This window comes from Phyllobates terribilis, unplaced genomic scaffold (genome assembly GCF_046119375.1).
Source record: "Phyllobates terribilis strain yellow unplaced genomic scaffold, ASM4611937v1 Scaffold_2__4_contigs__length_985480577, whole genome shotgun sequence".
Classification (NCBI taxonomy): Eukaryota; Metazoa; Chordata; class Amphibia; order Anura; family Dendrobatidae; genus Phyllobates; species Phyllobates terribilis.
The window spans coordinates 359,905,709-359,922,833 of NW_027362762.1; the positions used below are offsets into that span (position 1 = coordinate 359,905,709).

At 43.0% G+C, this 17,125-nt stretch overlaps 1 protein-coding gene across 1 annotated transcript in view; it reads right to left on the reverse strand.

Moving 5' to 3' along the window:
* Positions 1 to 5,640: 5,640 nt before the first annotated feature.
* Positions 5,641 to 17,125, reverse strand: part of PRPS2 (phosphoribosyl pyrophosphate synthetase 2) — an 80,807-nt gene continuing 69,322 nt past the window's right edge. The window contains exons 4-7 of the mRNA XM_073664697.1: positions 12,801 to 12,925; positions 11,261 to 11,434; positions 9,907 to 10,066; positions 5,641 to 8,113 (exon numbers count right to left, since the gene is read on the reverse strand). Of these exons, the coding sequence (XP_073520798.1) occupies positions 8,021 to 8,113; positions 9,907 to 10,066; positions 11,261 to 11,434; positions 12,801 to 12,925 (552 nt within the window). The 3' untranslated portion in view covers positions 5,641 to 8,020. The remainder of the gene's footprint in view (positions 8,114 to 9,906; positions 10,067 to 11,260; positions 11,435 to 12,800; positions 12,926 to 17,125) is intronic.

Sequence of the window (17,125 nt, forward strand, 5' to 3'; positions counted from 1 at the left end):
TGTGTCTGTTTGCAAACAGATCTATCTGGGGCTGTCCCCACCGATCCACAATCTGCTGAAAAACGGCTGGATTCAACTCCCACTCTCCTTGTTTCAAGATGTGACGACTCAAGAAATCGGCCTTTATGTTCTCTTCCCCTTTTATATGCAGTGCCGAGAGCGTAACCAGCCGACTCTCGGCAAACCTGAAGATCTGATCCGCTATTAACATCAGAGGGAGAGACCTGGTACCCCCCTGATGATTGATGTAGGCGACTGTTGATCTGTTGTCTGACATTATCCTGACGTGAGGACCCTGAAGAACAGAACTGAATTCTTTTAGCGCGTTTCTGGCTGCCAACAGCTCTTTCATGTTGGAAGAGAGACTTGTCTCGCTGTCCGACCAGAGGCCTTGTACAGAACGATCCCTTAGGTGAGCTCCCCAACCTTCCGCACTTGCGTCTGTTGTAATTGTATCCGACACCTGGAAGGTCCAAGGAACCCCCAAAGATAGGTTGACCGGAGATGTCCACCAGTCCAGGGAGTTGATCACAACATCTGGAAGAGATATTTTCCCATTCAGGCGACCTTTGAGCCGCCTGTCCGCTGCCAGAATCTCCTGTTGAAGACATCTGGAATGGTGCTGGGCCCACTGAACCGCCGGGATGCAAGACGTCATTGTACCCAACAGAGACATTGCACTCCTCAGGGTCATGGTCGGATTGCTGACAACCTGAGATGTTAGGGATCTGATCTTCAGTTTCTTTTCCTCTGGCAGAAGACCGGTTTGGTTTTCTGAGTCCAGAATGAGACCCAGGAAAGACTGAACCCTCTTTGGTTCCAGCCTTGACTTCTCCAGATTTAACAGCCAACCTAGGCGTCTTAGACTGGCCATGACGTCCGCCAGGGCTAGAGCACAGAGTTGACTTGATCTGCCCACTACTAAGAAGTCGTCCAGATAAGGGATGACCAAAATATCTCTTTCCCTCAAGTGCGCTGTGACCTCCAGAATGATTTTTGCGCAGACTCTCGGCGCCATGGAAATGCCAAAGGGAACAGCTGCGAACTGAAAATGCCTTACGTGCCTGCCGAATTGTACAGCTACTCTTAGAAACTGTTGATGATCTGGCAAAATCGGGACGTGGTAGTAGGCGTCCTTCAGATCGAGGACGCACATAAAACAGTCCGGAAATAACATCTTTATGGCCGATTTTATTGTTTCCATCTTGAAAGGCCTGTAGATTAAATGGTCGTTCAGTCTCTTTAAGTTCGCAATGGTCCTGAAGGAGCCGTCCGGCTTCTTTATTAGGAAGAGAGTCGAATAGAATCCTCTTCCTTGCTCGGGTGCAGGTGTTTCCACCAGAACTCCTTTCATGAGCAGAGAGAGAACTTCCTACTGTAAGGCTATCTGTTCCGCTAAACCTCTGGGGGCTGATATTTTGACAGTGTTCTTGGGCCTGCTTTTGAACTCTAATGTGAGCCCCCTCCTGATTATCCCTAAGATCCAAGAATTGGATGAAATTTCCTTCCAGGCAGGCAGGAAGTGGGACAATCTTCCTCCCACCTGGGGGGAACTGTCACTTAGGGGCTTTCTTATTCTCGGAGGAGGGACCCCCAAACATGAAGCCTCTGCCATACGGCTTTCGGTCTTTCCAGCTACCTTGGTCTCTGGGAGCTTTACTGCGGCTGTATTTTCTCTTCCGAAAGGAACTGTTAAATCGGGAACCAGACACCGTGGGAAATCCATGTTTTTTGTCTGCGGCTTTATCTAGGATGTCATCTAGACCTTTGCCGAACAAGAAGTCCCCCTCACAAGGGATTGAGCACAGTTTAGACTTTGACTGCACATCCCCTGGCCAGCTCTTGAGCCATAGCGCCCTACGGGCTGCATTAGAGAGGTTTGCAGACTGGGCAGCCAGCCTAACTGAATCTGCCGATGCATCTGCCAGGAATGCAGCCGCTCCCTGCACAAGAGGAAGGTCTGATAGAATTTTCTCCCTGGACACATTCCCCCTGATCTGGTCTTCCAATTGTTGAAGCCAGATCATCATAGATCTAGCAGTGCAGGTCGCTGCTACTGCCGGCTTAAGGGCCCCTGCTGACTCCTCCCAGGTTTGCTTAAGGAAGGACTCCGCTTTTTTATCCAGCGGGTCTTTTAAGGCTCCTAAATCCTCAAAGGGCAGAGTGGATTTTTTTGAAGATTTTGAAATGGCCACGTCAATCTTAGGGGTTTTGTCCCATTTAGCCGCATCCTCATCCTCAAAGGGGTACCTCCGCTTGGAGGATGACGGCAGCTGACCCTTCCTCTCCGGTTTCTTCCATTCCCTTTCTATCAGAGATTTAATCCTGTCATTGACCGGGAATGAGCGTCTCCTCCTTTGGTCTAAGCCCCCGAACATAACATCCTGGACTGTTCTGGGCACTTTGGTATCGGTAATACCCATAGTCCCTCTGACGGCTTTAACTAGTCTCTCAGTATTATCAACCGAAAAACAAGGTCTGCCCCCCCCCCCATCATCAGCCGAAGACTCCGATGACGATGAGGAGTGATTAGAGGAGGAAGGCAGTTCTCTCGTAAAACGGGACTCCACTGATTCTGAAGAAACTAGTTTTCACTTCTTCTTTTTGAGTGAGGTTAAGCCTCTTAAAGACTCTCTTACCTCTGTCTGGATTAGATCCTTTAATTCTAAAGAAAACCTGGGGGACTCCTCTGCAATGGTTTTCTGAATACAGTCCGAGCATAGGTTTTTGGCATAGGAGGTGGGAAGACCGATTTTGCATAAAGCACACTCCCTGTTTTTACTTTTAGCACTACACTTCTTCGCCTCCTGCCCCAAGAAATAAAAGGAGAAGAAGGAGGAAAAGAGAGAGAGAGAAGAGCACATTATTCAAGGTGAGACTTTCACGAAGATCACTCACCACACTGCCGTTCAGACTAGGGTACCGGAGGCGGTGGTTGCCGTTCACATGAGGGCTCCCATCTAGCGGAGGTGGACTGACGAAGTCTTTTCTGACCAGTCTTGCCGGAACTCGTACGCCCCTCACTGCTGTGACTTTGTCGATGGGAAGATTCCCGTTCCATTTGTTTGAGCTGCTTGCGCTGCTTTGATGGCTGTGGCTGCTGCTGTATTTCCTGTGGCGGTGACAGCTGCTGCCCAGGTGACTGCGGTTCCTCATCCATCATGGCGGGGATGCAGACACCGCCATCCTGATTGCTCCCCATCCTTAAAAGCAGTAGGGCTCCACCTCCTTTAGGCTCCTCCCCTTACGGCAGCGTGCTCATCTCAAATCTCTTTTTTTTTTTTAAATTTTAGCCAGCTGGCGCGCTACCCGCAGATCCACCTGCCTCTGCGCGTGCGCAGCCCAGCGGCACCCGGCGCGCTTGCAGCGGGATGACAGCTTCCCACCCGCGCATGCGCAGACCCGGTTTCCGGCGCACTCCGTGATAGGGCGCGTCAGCACCCCACGCGTGCGTCGCCCGGACTTCCGGCGCGCTCCGTCACAGGGTGCGACGCGACCCCCACGTGCGCAGCCCGGAAGACCTGCCGGCCGGCGCGCTCAGTCCATCTTTGCGAGGCGCAGACCCGGCCGCAGGCCCCGGCGCACGCGGGGAGGAATCCAAAAAAAACCAGCACCTCCTCCCCACACGCAGACCCGGGCAGCAGCCAGACGGGCTGGGAACAGGGACCATCTGCTGCTTCCACGGCCTCCAGGCCGCACCGTCCATAATCCAGGTACGTGAGGTACCACCTGGTGAGGCTCCCATCAGGGACAGGAACCAAAACTGATGCGGAGGAGAGGTACTTTTTATTCAGTAGGTTCCTGTCCTTGGTGGGCGGATACCCTCTCTCAGGTGGTGCTGTCATGGGTGAAGGGGAAAAAATTTCCATTGGCACTCTCCCAATGTGATAAAACTCTTCATTACATTATGTTAAAAGCAAGGTTACAGGCAAGGTGAAGAACTGCAATACATGCGCAGGTGACGGCCATTTCACACTTACTAGTGCTTCTATGGGCTTGTCTGAGGAATGTTCTGCCATGATGAATGCACTTGGGTATGAAAATCATCAAGATCCACTGCTGGCAGCTCCCTTTGCAAACCACATAGGCAACGCCATGTAGACACCTTCACAAGGGAAGGTCACACTGATACTACCCCCGGGATTATAATGTGAGGTCGTATAGTATACAGTAGCCGAACCCCTCTAATCTTCATTCCAGGTGCACTAACAATTTGGTATTACATTGATGTACAGGTGGAACCAGTGGTATGGCCATTTTTCCAAAATGACCCAGGAGCCATTTATCACGAAGAATGGTCACCGTAGCATGAGGAACATGCGGACTGGCGTTGTCGTGTTGAAAAACGGCCCCGGGGACATATCCTACATACCTTCCAGTAGTACCATAATATAATATTGCTGGGAACTGTAGAGAATTGCTAAGTTTCATTTCACCATTAAATGAAAGTTTACTGAAGCAAAGTCAGTTCTCTATATGTATGTGTTGTGGGTATTTCAAAACACTCGAAAGCCTAAGTTGAAGCAATGCTTCCTCTGCGAGTGCTAGCATGTGAGAAGATATTTAGATCTTTGATAAAAAAAAAATTTCCACTCCTTTTTTCTGTTTGAGTAATAATAAATTTGAAATCAAAATGGTCACATACAAATCATTGGATGGCATGTACATATCAATGTGTAGCTCTACAAACAACTTTTCTAAGCTTGCAATTAACAGAGTATTCCCAAAAAATGCATTAATATCTGTGCATTCATGTGTATAGCAAATGTGAATATATTTTTACTTTACTTTGTTTGGGCACTGGTGGTATTATTTGGGGAACTATGTGAATGTATTATTTTCATACTTTTAAAATATTTGTAGTCTATGGAGAAAATGCTCAATGCGTCTGGACTTGGTTCAGGTAATCCTTGCTCTGTGCCCTGTTTGGATGGTGAAAACATTTTTGTTCAAATCCTGACAATTTACATAATGTTCATGGTCAGCATTCATTTTTTTTAAATCTGGTCATAATTAAAAGACAAGAGGTAGGCATGGTGTCATGAGGGTGTGTGTCTGTGTGGCTAAAGGTCTGTCAAATTATACGGTATACTCACATGATGCAGATTTGTTGTAAAAAGGTTTGCAACTGTCCTATTCACCTGGACAGCCTTTGCAGAAATCCATGTGTATTCTAATAAAACAGCATTCAGATGGATGTGAATTTCAGTGCTTTAATTAGAGGTCATCTCCAAAACATTATAAGTGATCGTGAAGGTGAAATTTGTCTGAAGTTTGGTAGTTCATCATAGTTTTCCAGGTGTATTAAAGGGTTATTTCTAACTCAGCTATTCATGGCTTAGAGGTTAACTCCAGGCAACGACCACTAGAGATGGGACAACGAAAACAGCAGACCGTAGAGTGCAGTTTTTGTAACTCTTATAGAAGTTAATAGGAGTTCCAAAATCAGCGCAGGATGGCTACTCTCCACTGTTTCCACAACCATACCTCCAGGGAATTACCATCTCAGCCATGGACAGCTGTTTAAATCTCTTGTAACCTTTTGACAATATATAAGCCACTAACTAATCCCAGATAGATGCAAAAGTTAAATAACAGTTAAATGTAAAAAAAAAAAAAAAAAGAAACCGTAACAGTAAATTCGTTGACATAAAACCTACAATTTATTGATGTTTAAGCAAAAACATTATTCTGAAATGAACTGAAAATGAAAAAGGGACTAGGATAAAAGAAAAGAAAAAGAAAAACAGGATTACAAACACAAGACACAGAGGTAATGCATTGTGCAGCACTGATACTGCTTTAGTACAATACATGTTCTAGTCAACTAAATGAGCACTGAAAGATTACAGGTCATCTCCAGAAGGATTTTGCCATCTCAGATACATTTTCAATACATAGAAATATCAAATTGCCACTTTTAGGAGGAAAAATGCATCTTATTTAAGGAAAATATTGCCTTTCATAAATGAGCAAAATTCAGCAGCAGAAGACGCAATAAGGAAAACATTTTATGTCAGTGTTTCAAAAACACAGGGTAGCCAAGCGGTGGACAGCAGGTATATATACTGGAACAAAGGCAGCCTAGGACAATTATCTGCTACCTGCCTGCAATATACACCAAACATAAACCATGTCTGATTTCATGCAGGCAGTTTAGAGACTATTATTTCTGCCTTTTTGTCATTGCGGTAATTTTCAGTGACTTGCGCTACCATTATCTAATAATTGTTTAGTGAACACAGGTATATATTGTATCATAAAGCTGGCCATTCCATCTTCAAAAGATTGGGTGGGACTATTGACCATAAAAATCACAACAGCACTGAGTAAATAAGATCGTGTAAGGGGTATGCACGTAGAAACCCACACGTCAGTTTTGACTTAAAGGCTAATACCAAAAAAAAATAAAAAAAATAAATACTAGATGAATTTGAAAGGGCTTAAAAGGGTTTTAAACTTTCAGGGAAGTGAACCTCAACACTGCAGAACACCTGTTTTGGCTGCAGAGGTAACGTCGTATCGACCACGTACATCGCCACTGTAGCCAATAACAGTTCAGCGGCTGTGCCGCGGTTGATGGCACTAGCCTCTGGAGCGTAGTGATTGCCTAGAGCGGCGATGTGCATTGTTGACGTGACATCACTGCTGAAGCCAAGACATCAAGACCCAAGCAGAGTCAGGTAGGCGAAAATCTGTTATACTTGTTATTTTAGAGCGTTTTCCTGAAAGTGGAAAACACCTTTAACCTCTCACCTCAACCACCACTCTGTGATTTATTGCAATTGTTCGTTCTCTCCGTAAAATGTAGATGGATGACAGCAAACTTCTTTCTGATTTTTCCCTTGTCGTGTAGGTTAAAGTGAAAGAATACCACAGTACTCAGTAGATGAGCGGACACCGCTCCTCTGATTGGGATCTTCGGCTTAAATACCCATAGATAACTTGTCAGCATATTTTTAACGCGTAATAGGGAAGCTTTACGTCAGTGGAGCATACCCCTTTTTTTGGTCTAAGGGCCAACATTGTCAGATTATCCCATGGACAGCAGGGCATTCCCATAATAAACTTTCATTGCAAGTCTTAGAAAAGACAACAGAGAGCTGCATTATTATCTAGCCATCTCATCACTTTCTCTCTGGAGTGTTAAACAGAGAGGAGTCATTAAATATGTGCCAAAGAGGTCTGGAGGCCACACAAGATGTGCCAGAGGTTGGTTACCACTGCTTTATGCTGTCAGACTAGGCTCCACTAAAATTTTTGCAGTGATTTTTATCTCAATATGGTCAGATTTTCTGTGATGTATGCAAAGTTTATTTTATTTTTTTTACAATTTCTTTCTGCATAAGGAAACAACAATAAAGACTCTGTAGTGGAGCCATGGGTTTATAAAGGCCTTTCCTACAGAAAGCAAGATTTTGTGCATAAGTAATTAAAATGTTAATGAATCTCTCCTATTTCCCCAACTTTTTTTTTTTCTTTGTAATTAGTATGAAAAGGACTTAGCACTAAAAAGTTTTACATGAATACTATAAAAAGCCCCATAGTCTAAGGGCAATCTAGGAACTAGATATCTGCTAATATTAACAACTGCATAATGTACAAAATAGGATTTATTGCCCTATAATATTTCCCTACTGTTTCCAAACAACCCTAATTCCTCAAAGCTGTTCACTGGAAAAGTCAACATTCAAAGTGTCAAAACTAGCTGGCAATATTCACTGAAAATCAGCTCCTGCAAGTACACAGCCATAAATGTATCCAAAACATCCACAGAAGGTTTTATTAAATAAAAAACAAAAAAAAAAGAGATGAGCAGTTTGAACCCAGGGGCTGCTTTCAGCATACATGGAGAAAGCATTCAAATACTACCTGTTTGCTAAGCTGCACACTTCTCAGTATAGGAGAGAAGGGTACAGTTTCCTTAAAATGCTGAGAGGCATTTTATTATCTGGCTTTTGGTTAAATCTGCTTAAATTTTTTTTTAGAAGAGGATTGTTGCATGCAAGGAACAAATCTTTTATAATGGGACATGGCTGAAGAGGTATGACACAGATTCACCATTGTGAGTCCTTCTTATCGCCTCTGCTAAAATCATGGATATGTCGATGACCTAAGGATTGAGAGGGAGAAGAAAAAAAAGTTAGTAAACTTCCTATTAATATCTCAGACTTTTTACTGGCAGAGACATTTTGTGGCAGCGCAGCTTGTACAGCAGTCATGATGATATCATATAATCCCTCACCCTCTTAGTGTAGCTCTCACGCTGTGGCCAGTGTGCGCCTATATTCTGTAACGTTGGGTTGTGTAGACTAAATTATTATAGCAACATTTAATCCATGGGGCTTAAAGATACCGTCACACTTAGCGACGCTACAGCGTTCCCAACAATGATACGACCTGGCAGGGATCGTTGCTGCGTCGCTGGTGAGATGTCAAACAGTCAGATCTTCCCAACGACGCAGCAACGATACGGCGACCCGTATAACGATGCAACGCAAATGCACGCCTATGTGTCTCAGTTCTGAGTCGCCAACGAGGTCGTTGGTAAGATGTCAAACACACCAATGCATGCTACCCAGCGGGACCTCAACAATCAAAAAATGGTCCAGGCCATTTCGACACGACCAGCGATCTCACAGCAGGGGCCTGGTCGCTGCTACGTGTCAAACGTAGAGAGATCGCTGCTGAGGTCGCTGTTGCGTCACAAAACTTGTGACTCAGCAGCGATCTTGCTAGCGATCTCGCTTAGTGTGACGGGGGCTTTACATGTGAAAAGGGGTAGACATAATATAAACAAATACAATAACCTTAGACAATAGAAGTCGCTGACTGGTACAGGAGAGAGGACCCTGCCTGCTAGGGCTCACAGTCTACAAGGGATGGGTGAGGATTCAGTAGGTGAGGGTAGAGCTAGTCATGCGGCAGTATGGTGGAGCGGTGGTTACTGCAGGTTGTAGGCTTGTGGGAAGAGGTGAGTCTTCAGGCTCCTTTTGAAGGTTTCCACAGTAGGCGAGAGTCTGATGTGTTGGGGTAGAGAGTTCCAGAGTGGGGGGGGGGATGCACGGGAGAAATCTTGTATGTGATTGTGGGAAGAGGAGATAAGAGGGGAGTAGAGCAGGAGATCTTGTGAGGATCGGAGGTTGTGTGCAGGTATGTATTGGGAGACTAAGTCACAGATGTATGGAGGAGACAGGTTGTGGATGGCTTTGTAAGTCGTGGTCAGGGTTTTGAACTGGAGTCTCTGAGCAATAGGGAGCCAGTGAAGAGATTGACAGAGAGGAGAGGCCGGGGAATAGCGGGGAGACTGGTGAATTAGTCGGGCAGCAGAGTTTAGGATAGATTGGAGGGGTGCAAGAGTGTTGGAAGGGAGGCCATGGATCACGAGGTTCAAGTAGTCGATGCGGGAGATGATGAGGGCGTGCACTAGGGTTTTTGCAGAGTCTTTGCTGAGGAATGCACGGATTCGGGAGATATTTTTGAGTTGCAGTCGGCAGGAAGTGGAAAGGGCTTGGATATGTAGTTTGAAGGAGAGATTAGAGTCAAGGGTTACTCCAAGGCAGCGAGATTCTGGGATTGGGGAGAGTGGGCAGCCATTTACTTTAATTGATAGGTCTGTTGGGGGGGTTGAGTGATATGGGGGGAAAAAAAATGATGAATTCTATTTTGTCCATGTTAAGTTTTAGAAATCTAGCAGAGAGGAAGGATGAAATAGCAGACAGACATTGTGGGACTATAGGACAAAAAGGAGTAGAAATTACCTTGGCCACTAAATATACTAAAAAGCTTTTAACATATAAAAGATGTATATAGGGTGGTGTGACCCTCTGTACCAGGGTGGTATAATAAAAAAATATATGCCTCCAATCAAACATTTACATTTAAGGATAAGGTTTGTTTCAGTACCTGGATCTTTGAGCAGTGCTTCATTTTATCTTCTTGTGGGATTGTGTTGGTTACGACTACAGCTTCAAAAGCTGCATTATTAATCCGAGAAATTGCAGGTCCAGAGAATATGCCATGCGTTAAAATCGCATAAACCTTTGTGGCACCTGCAGAAAGTAACCTTTTAAAAGGGAAAGAACACAGCAAAGTTACCAAATATATTACACAGGTTCTCATGTAAAGAGGTTTATAAATGTTATTTTACAGTAAAACTAATAAAAAAGACATTTATAAGTATATTTAGTGTCAAACAGCTAAGACTGAAGTTGTGGAAGAGAAGAGGAGGTAGCCAATAATCACAGCTGATCTGGCACATCCCCTATGTCCCCCTGCCATCGCCGCAGAAGAGGGTACAGCATTAAAGTGCTACTATATGTGCAATACATTTACAGTGTTTTAAAGAAGTTGTCCGGTCACAATATATCCATGACTTATCCCATATTGGATTGGAGGTTGTCTGACACCCACAGATCAGCTGTTACAGGCCATTGCACATGAAACAAATTCAATATAAATGTCACATCTTCCTAGCAAAACTATTGAGGCGCTGAAATTCCATAGGACTCCATATATAAACACTTTAAATAGATCTGCAAAGTGCAGCTCCAATCACTATGTAGTGCCCAGGTCTGGCAGAACAGCTCCTATTTTAATAGCAGTTGCAGTATAGGAGTCGCTCTGCAGTAGCTGGCAGCAGCCACTACACATAGAATAAAGCTGGGCTTTGCAGTTCAGTTCCTATCCGGCCGCAGGCAGGACACGTCACAGATTACCAGGAAAAGTGTCAGGCCCGACCTATCTGGTAAACAACCCCTATAAAGAAATAAACAGTTATAGCTCTAACATTAAAGGGGTGGTTCACTACTTGGCAACTCCTTAATAGCTCTGTAGTGAAAAACACAATATGTAACACAAAAACACAATATTTTGTCCGTTTTCACTGCAAAGCTATTGAAAAGGGGGCTGCCAGCAATGCATACCCCATTTTAATGACATTTACGTTTGCTTTAACTGTTTCCTACCTTTTGGTCAGAAACATAGGGTATTTGATAACATAAAAATTGCCGTAACCATATATGACATGTAACATTCATTAATTAAAGATAAAATATTGTTTTACTTTTATTTTAGATAAACATTTTAGTAAATTTTGCCCACTTCTTGCACTGCTCTTGATAAACTCCAGGTCACCAGTACACTTGCTACTTCTACATGGCTGGCCCCAAAAGTAATATCAATTACATAGTGAGTTGGGTCAGCTTCTCTTACATTCTGAATTAAAACGTTGTTTGCTTTATAATGTACCAAGACTCACTTGTCAGCAGCATGGCATATCGTGCCGCATGTGTCAGCCATATCATCCACTAGAATAGCAACCCGGTCTTTTACATCTCCAACCAACACCATCCTGTCTACCTCATTGGCTTTCTTCCGTTCTTTGTGGATTAGTGCAAATTCAACATTAAGTCGGTCAGCGATTGAAGTTACCCTGCACAGCAACAAAGACATAATCTGCGTAAAATATATGAAACAAATGATCTTGCACTAGGGTTACAAGATATACTCCTTTCACCAGAGGAGAACAGAAGATAACAAAGCAGTAAAGATGGAAACTGGTGACCTCTAGTGGACAGAGGTGCTACCAACATTACAGAAAAAGAAGTTACAGCAGAAAGTTATCAGTAAATGGTAAATTGTTTTTTGGAAGTTTTCACTATAAATTGACTTGATTTATAAAGAAAAATAAAACAAGAGAAAGTACAGATATGGCCATCCTTGCCTTTTCATGAACTTGATTAATGACTTTAATTTCTCATGAATTAAAGGACCACTCTGGTGAAATATTTTTTTAGTTTTCTGACTCTAGTAGCAATGGTGAGTATGTGTAATGATTGCGGTAATCACCGGTGGATTTCTTCTGCAGTTTTCAATGGCTCTCCAGTGTCACGTGACTGCTTTTATACCATGCTGAATCATACAGTCTTTGCTTTGCTGAGCGGCGATTATATTCTCAATGCAAGTCTTTCAGATACAGGATGAGGCTTTATAGACTCTGAATCTCATACATTTGCATTGAAAAAAGTAACCTCTGATCCACAAAAAACACTGGATTCGGCAGGTCACAAATGCGACCATGTGACGCCGGAACACCGCTGAAAATAGCAACTGGTGAGCATGTAACTGCATTCATTATACAGACCCCTCATTGCTACTGAAGGGAGAAAAATTCAATACAAGTCACAACATACTAGCAAAAGCCCTGACAGGCTGCACTTCAGATTACACCCACTAGGTGGCCACTCAGACATGCATAGTATAGAGACCAATCTTAAAGGGAAACTGTCACCTGCCTGGTGCCCGCACTTAATACAGTGCTGCTGGGATAAAATTAACTTTGTTCTCCCCATAGGGAGGGGAACAAATAGGAAGTGGCGCCGGATCAGTCACCACTGAGTATACAGAGCGGCGCCTGTAACCACGCCCCCAGCCCTGACTGACACCATCTCTGCATTAGAGCTGTCAGTCAATGCCGGATGCGCGGTTACCGAGCGGTCACTTAACCCCATGCCGGTGCCTCCCCAATGACTGAAACCGGAACACTGTGGGGGCAATCCGGCTGAGTGCAGGCGCCAGGTAGGTTAATAACATTATTAACCTGCAGATTAACAGAATTTCTTCTGGTGACAGATTCCCTTTAAGGCCATATAACGAAATAATGTGGGAAAAAAAAATGTTGAAACACATGCAGAATAGGTAAGGAAGGCAAGATCTGTACTTGTTTTAAGTTTCATCAGCCCCGTCATGTGTTTTACCTTACAACAGGTTAGTAAATGGTAAATGCTTTATCATAGTACCTCTTGGCACCGCCAGCATCAGGAGACACAATGATGCTATTCTTCCATTCAGGGATATTCTCTCTAACCCACTGGAGTACTGCAGGCTCAGCGTACAGGTTATCTACAGGAATGTCAAAGAAACCCTAAAAAATAAATACCAAATTAGAAAAGCATATCTAGGAAAGAAAACATTTTTCCAGAACACCTTCCTAGTCTATTGTTACCACAGAGCTCAATCTGGGAATGTCTTTACAAACCTGAAGAAACTTTACTACAATAGAGAACATATTGAGTTTACATTCTTTCGGTAAAAAAAAAAAAAACTAGACTAAAGAAATTACCTAAGAGCTGGTCTTGATGAATCAGAGGTCAAAATTGCATAAAAGTGAAAATTGTTATTTTTATATTTTGTAGTCAAAAAAGGTTTTCAAGCCTGCTTTCCTGCGAATTTTGTCCCCTATGCAAACATAAGAATGTCCAGAGTCAGCATTGTAAAATTAACCACTTCGCGCCAGAGCCCGTTTTTGCCTTCGTGACCGGGCCAATTTTTTCCATTCTGACCACTGTCACTTTATGAAGTAATTACTCTGGAACGCTTCAACGGATCACCCTGATTCTGAGAATGTTTTTTCATGACATATTGTACTTCATGATAGTGGTAAAATTTCTTCGATATCACTTGCGTTTATTTGTGAAAAAAATCGGAAATTTGGTGAAAATTTTGCAATTTTCAAACTTTGAATTTTCATGCCCTTAAATCAGAGAGATTTGTCACACAAAATAGTTAATAAATAACATTTACCACATATCTACTTTACATCAGCACAATTTTGGAACCAAAATGTTTTTTTTGTTAGGAAGTTATAAGGGTTAAAAGTTGACCAGCGATTTCTCCTTTTTCCAACAAAATTTACAAAAACATTTTTTTAGGGACCACATCTTATTTGAAGTGACTTTGAGGGGCCTTTATGACAGAAAATGCACAAAAGTGACACCATTCTAAAAACTGCACCCCTCAAGGTGCTCAAAACCACATTCAAGAAGTTTATTAACCCTTCAGGTGTTTCACGGGAATTTTTGGAATGTGGAAGAAAACAATGAACATTTAACTTTTTTCACAAAAATGTTACTTTAGACCCAATTTTTTTATTTTCACAAGGGTAACAGGAAAAAATGGAATACACAATTTGTAGTGCAATTTCTCAAGAGCGCGCTGATACCCCATATGTGAGGGAAAACCACTGTTTAGGCGCACGGCAGGGTTCGGAAGGGAAGGAGCACCATTAGACTTTTTTAATGTAAAATTTGTTTGAATAATTAGCAGACGCCATGTTGAGATTGGAGAGCTCCTGATGTGCCTAAACAGTGGAAACCCCCCACAAGTGACACCATTTTGGAAACTAGACCCCTTAGGGAACTTATCTAGATGTGTGGTGAGCACCTTGCACCCCCAGGTGCTTCACAGAAGTTTATAATATTGAGCTGTAAAAATAAAATTTCACATTTTTCCCACAAAAACATTTTTCATCCCTTAATTTTGCATTATCATAAGGGTAACAGGATAAATTGCACCATGAAATTTGTTGTACAATTTCTCCTGAGTACGCAGATACCCCATATGTGGGGGAAAACCACTGCTTTGGTGTACGGCAGGGTTCGGAAGAGAAAGGAGCGCTATGTTGGCTGGGATAGGCAGCAGACACCATGTCACATTTGAAGAGTCGCTGACATGCGAAACAGCAGAAACCCCCACAAGTGACCCCATTTTGTAAACTACACCTCTCAAGGAATTCATCTAGGGAAGTAGTGAGTATTTTTTAATTTTTAAATTTATACCATTGGGTAGTGAAGAAAACAATTGTATTTTTACCACAAAAAATGTTTTACCCTCAGATTTTACATTTTCACACAGGGCAATGGGTAAAAATGGTGCCAAAATGTGTCACACAATTTCTTCTAAAAGTGGCAATACCCCATATGTGGCTGTATCGTACCGCTCAGCCATATGGCGAGATCTGGGGGGACGGAGCGCTATTTGACAATTGGAGAACAAATTATTGTAGAATAGGCATTTGGATTTGGGAGCACAACATTTTCTGAATTTCTTTTGGGGGGCAAGGGCCATTTCGCTTTTCCAGAGCCTTTCTGCTACCAGTAACTTGGAAGTCCCTTATATTTTTAACAGATGACGGTCCTGAGTGGGGACTAGCTTTTTTTGAGGACCGAGTTGAAGCTTTCATTGGGAACATTTTACGTAACATTTATCCGGCGCTCTAGGCTGAGCACTTACATCGGGGTTTCCATCTAAATTTCCAAGTGATGTAATTCAGATGAAACCCCTGTGGGATCCATTCACTGTAATGAGGCAGCAGAGTTACTCTGGACTCCGTCTGGCCTCTGTTTAGCGGTGTCCTTTTTTTTCAGAAGTGCACAAAACTGTGGCCAACCGCAATTTTATGCACGCCTAAAAAAAAGGACACCGTGGGATCACAGGCCAGACGGCATCCACAGTGGCCTATATCTGCCTCATTACAGGGAATCTTCCGTCATGGGTTCCGTCTGAATCACATATTTCAGAGATTTACACAGAAACTCTGGTGTAAGTGCTCAGCGCAGGATAAATGTGAGCAGAGCCTTACTGCGATCTTTGGGAGACATAATAAACAAATCAGTAGCAGGTGAAGAATTGGTTTTATTTATTTTTTACGCCGTTCCTCGTGCGGTGTAAGTGATGAGATTACTTTATTCTTCGGGTCGGTGCGATTACAGAGCTACCAGATTTATATCGGGTTTTTATGATTGACAGCTGTCACACACGAAGACGCTTTTTTTTTTGCAAAATCTAGTTTTTGCATCGCCATATTTTGAGAGCTATAATTTTTCCATATTTCGGTCGACAGTCATGTGACGGCTTGTTTTTTGCGGGACGAGTTGACATTTTTATTGGTACCATTTTTGGGTAAGTGACATTTTTTGATCGCTTTCTATTCCGTTTTTTGGGAGGTAAAATTAACAAAAACCAACAATTCAGGAATTGTTTTTTGAGTTTTTTTTTTATGCCGTTCTACGTGTGGTAAAAGTGATCAGGCAGCATTATTCTTGGGGTCAGTACGTTTACAGCGATACTACTCTTACTGTATATTTTATGTTTTGGCGCTTTTACACAATAAAACAATTTTATAGAAAAAATATTTTTTTTGCATCGCTTTATTCTGAGATCTATAACTATTTTTTGGCTGATGAAGCTGTATGGCGGCTTTTTATTTGCGGAACAAGATGACGTTTTCAGCGGTACCATTTTTATTTCCATTTTGCTCCACTTTTTGTTTGGCGATATGATGAAAAAGCATAGTTTTTTGATCCGTTTTTTATTTATTTTTATTACGGTGTGCACAGAAGGAGTTAATTAGTGTGACAGTTTTATAGATCGGGTTGTTTCGGATGCGGCGATACCAAATATGTGTACTCTGTTTTTGCATAAATATACGGATTTATTGGTTTAATATTTTATTTATTTATTTTTATTTATTTTGTGATTTATTTTTTAACAGTTTGAAAACATTTTTTAGACTTTTTTTTTTACATTTTTACTTAGATCCTGTATGGGACATTAATTTTTATTTTTCTAATCACTGTTCTCATGCAATGTAATAGACATGTATTACATTGCATGAGCAGTTTGCAGACAGTTTCACACTGTCTGTCTCCTGCTAGGCTTCAGCTGCAGGCTGAGCCTAGCAGGACACCATATATGGCAGATCTGGAGGCGGTCATGTGACCTCCAGCTGCCATAATGGCAGGTCCTGGAAGGCATCAGGGGGCCGTCGGAGAGGTAAGTGGACGACCCCCTCTCCTCTCACTATCTTCTATATGCCGCGATCATTATAGATCGCGGCATATAGAAGATAGGAAAGGGTTAACATCATTGGGACCTGATCCAATCAGGTCCCGATGATGTCCCCTGTCAGAGCTATCGCTCTGAACCGCAACCGCAGCACTTGCAGGACCCTGGGGGTCCTGAGGGCTGCGAGACCGCCGACCGTTCATAAACGTCGGGGCTGCACAGAGCGCAGACGTTTATGTACAGTGGGCGGTCGGGAAGCAGTTAATGATATATGGCTGGTGTTTTCATGTTCACATGGGCCACTGTGACTTTGCCTACACTCACCTGCTCGGGTAAAGGATGTACGCATGTTATAGACAATGATGTGCTGGTCCAAAGTTACAGCATGCAGTGTATACTCCAGATCAGGGCTTGGGGACAGGACAAGAAGGGAATGAATGGGCCTCACCAGACTAAGAGGATGTCTGGTCCTCACCATCTGTGGTGGGAGTCCAGACTA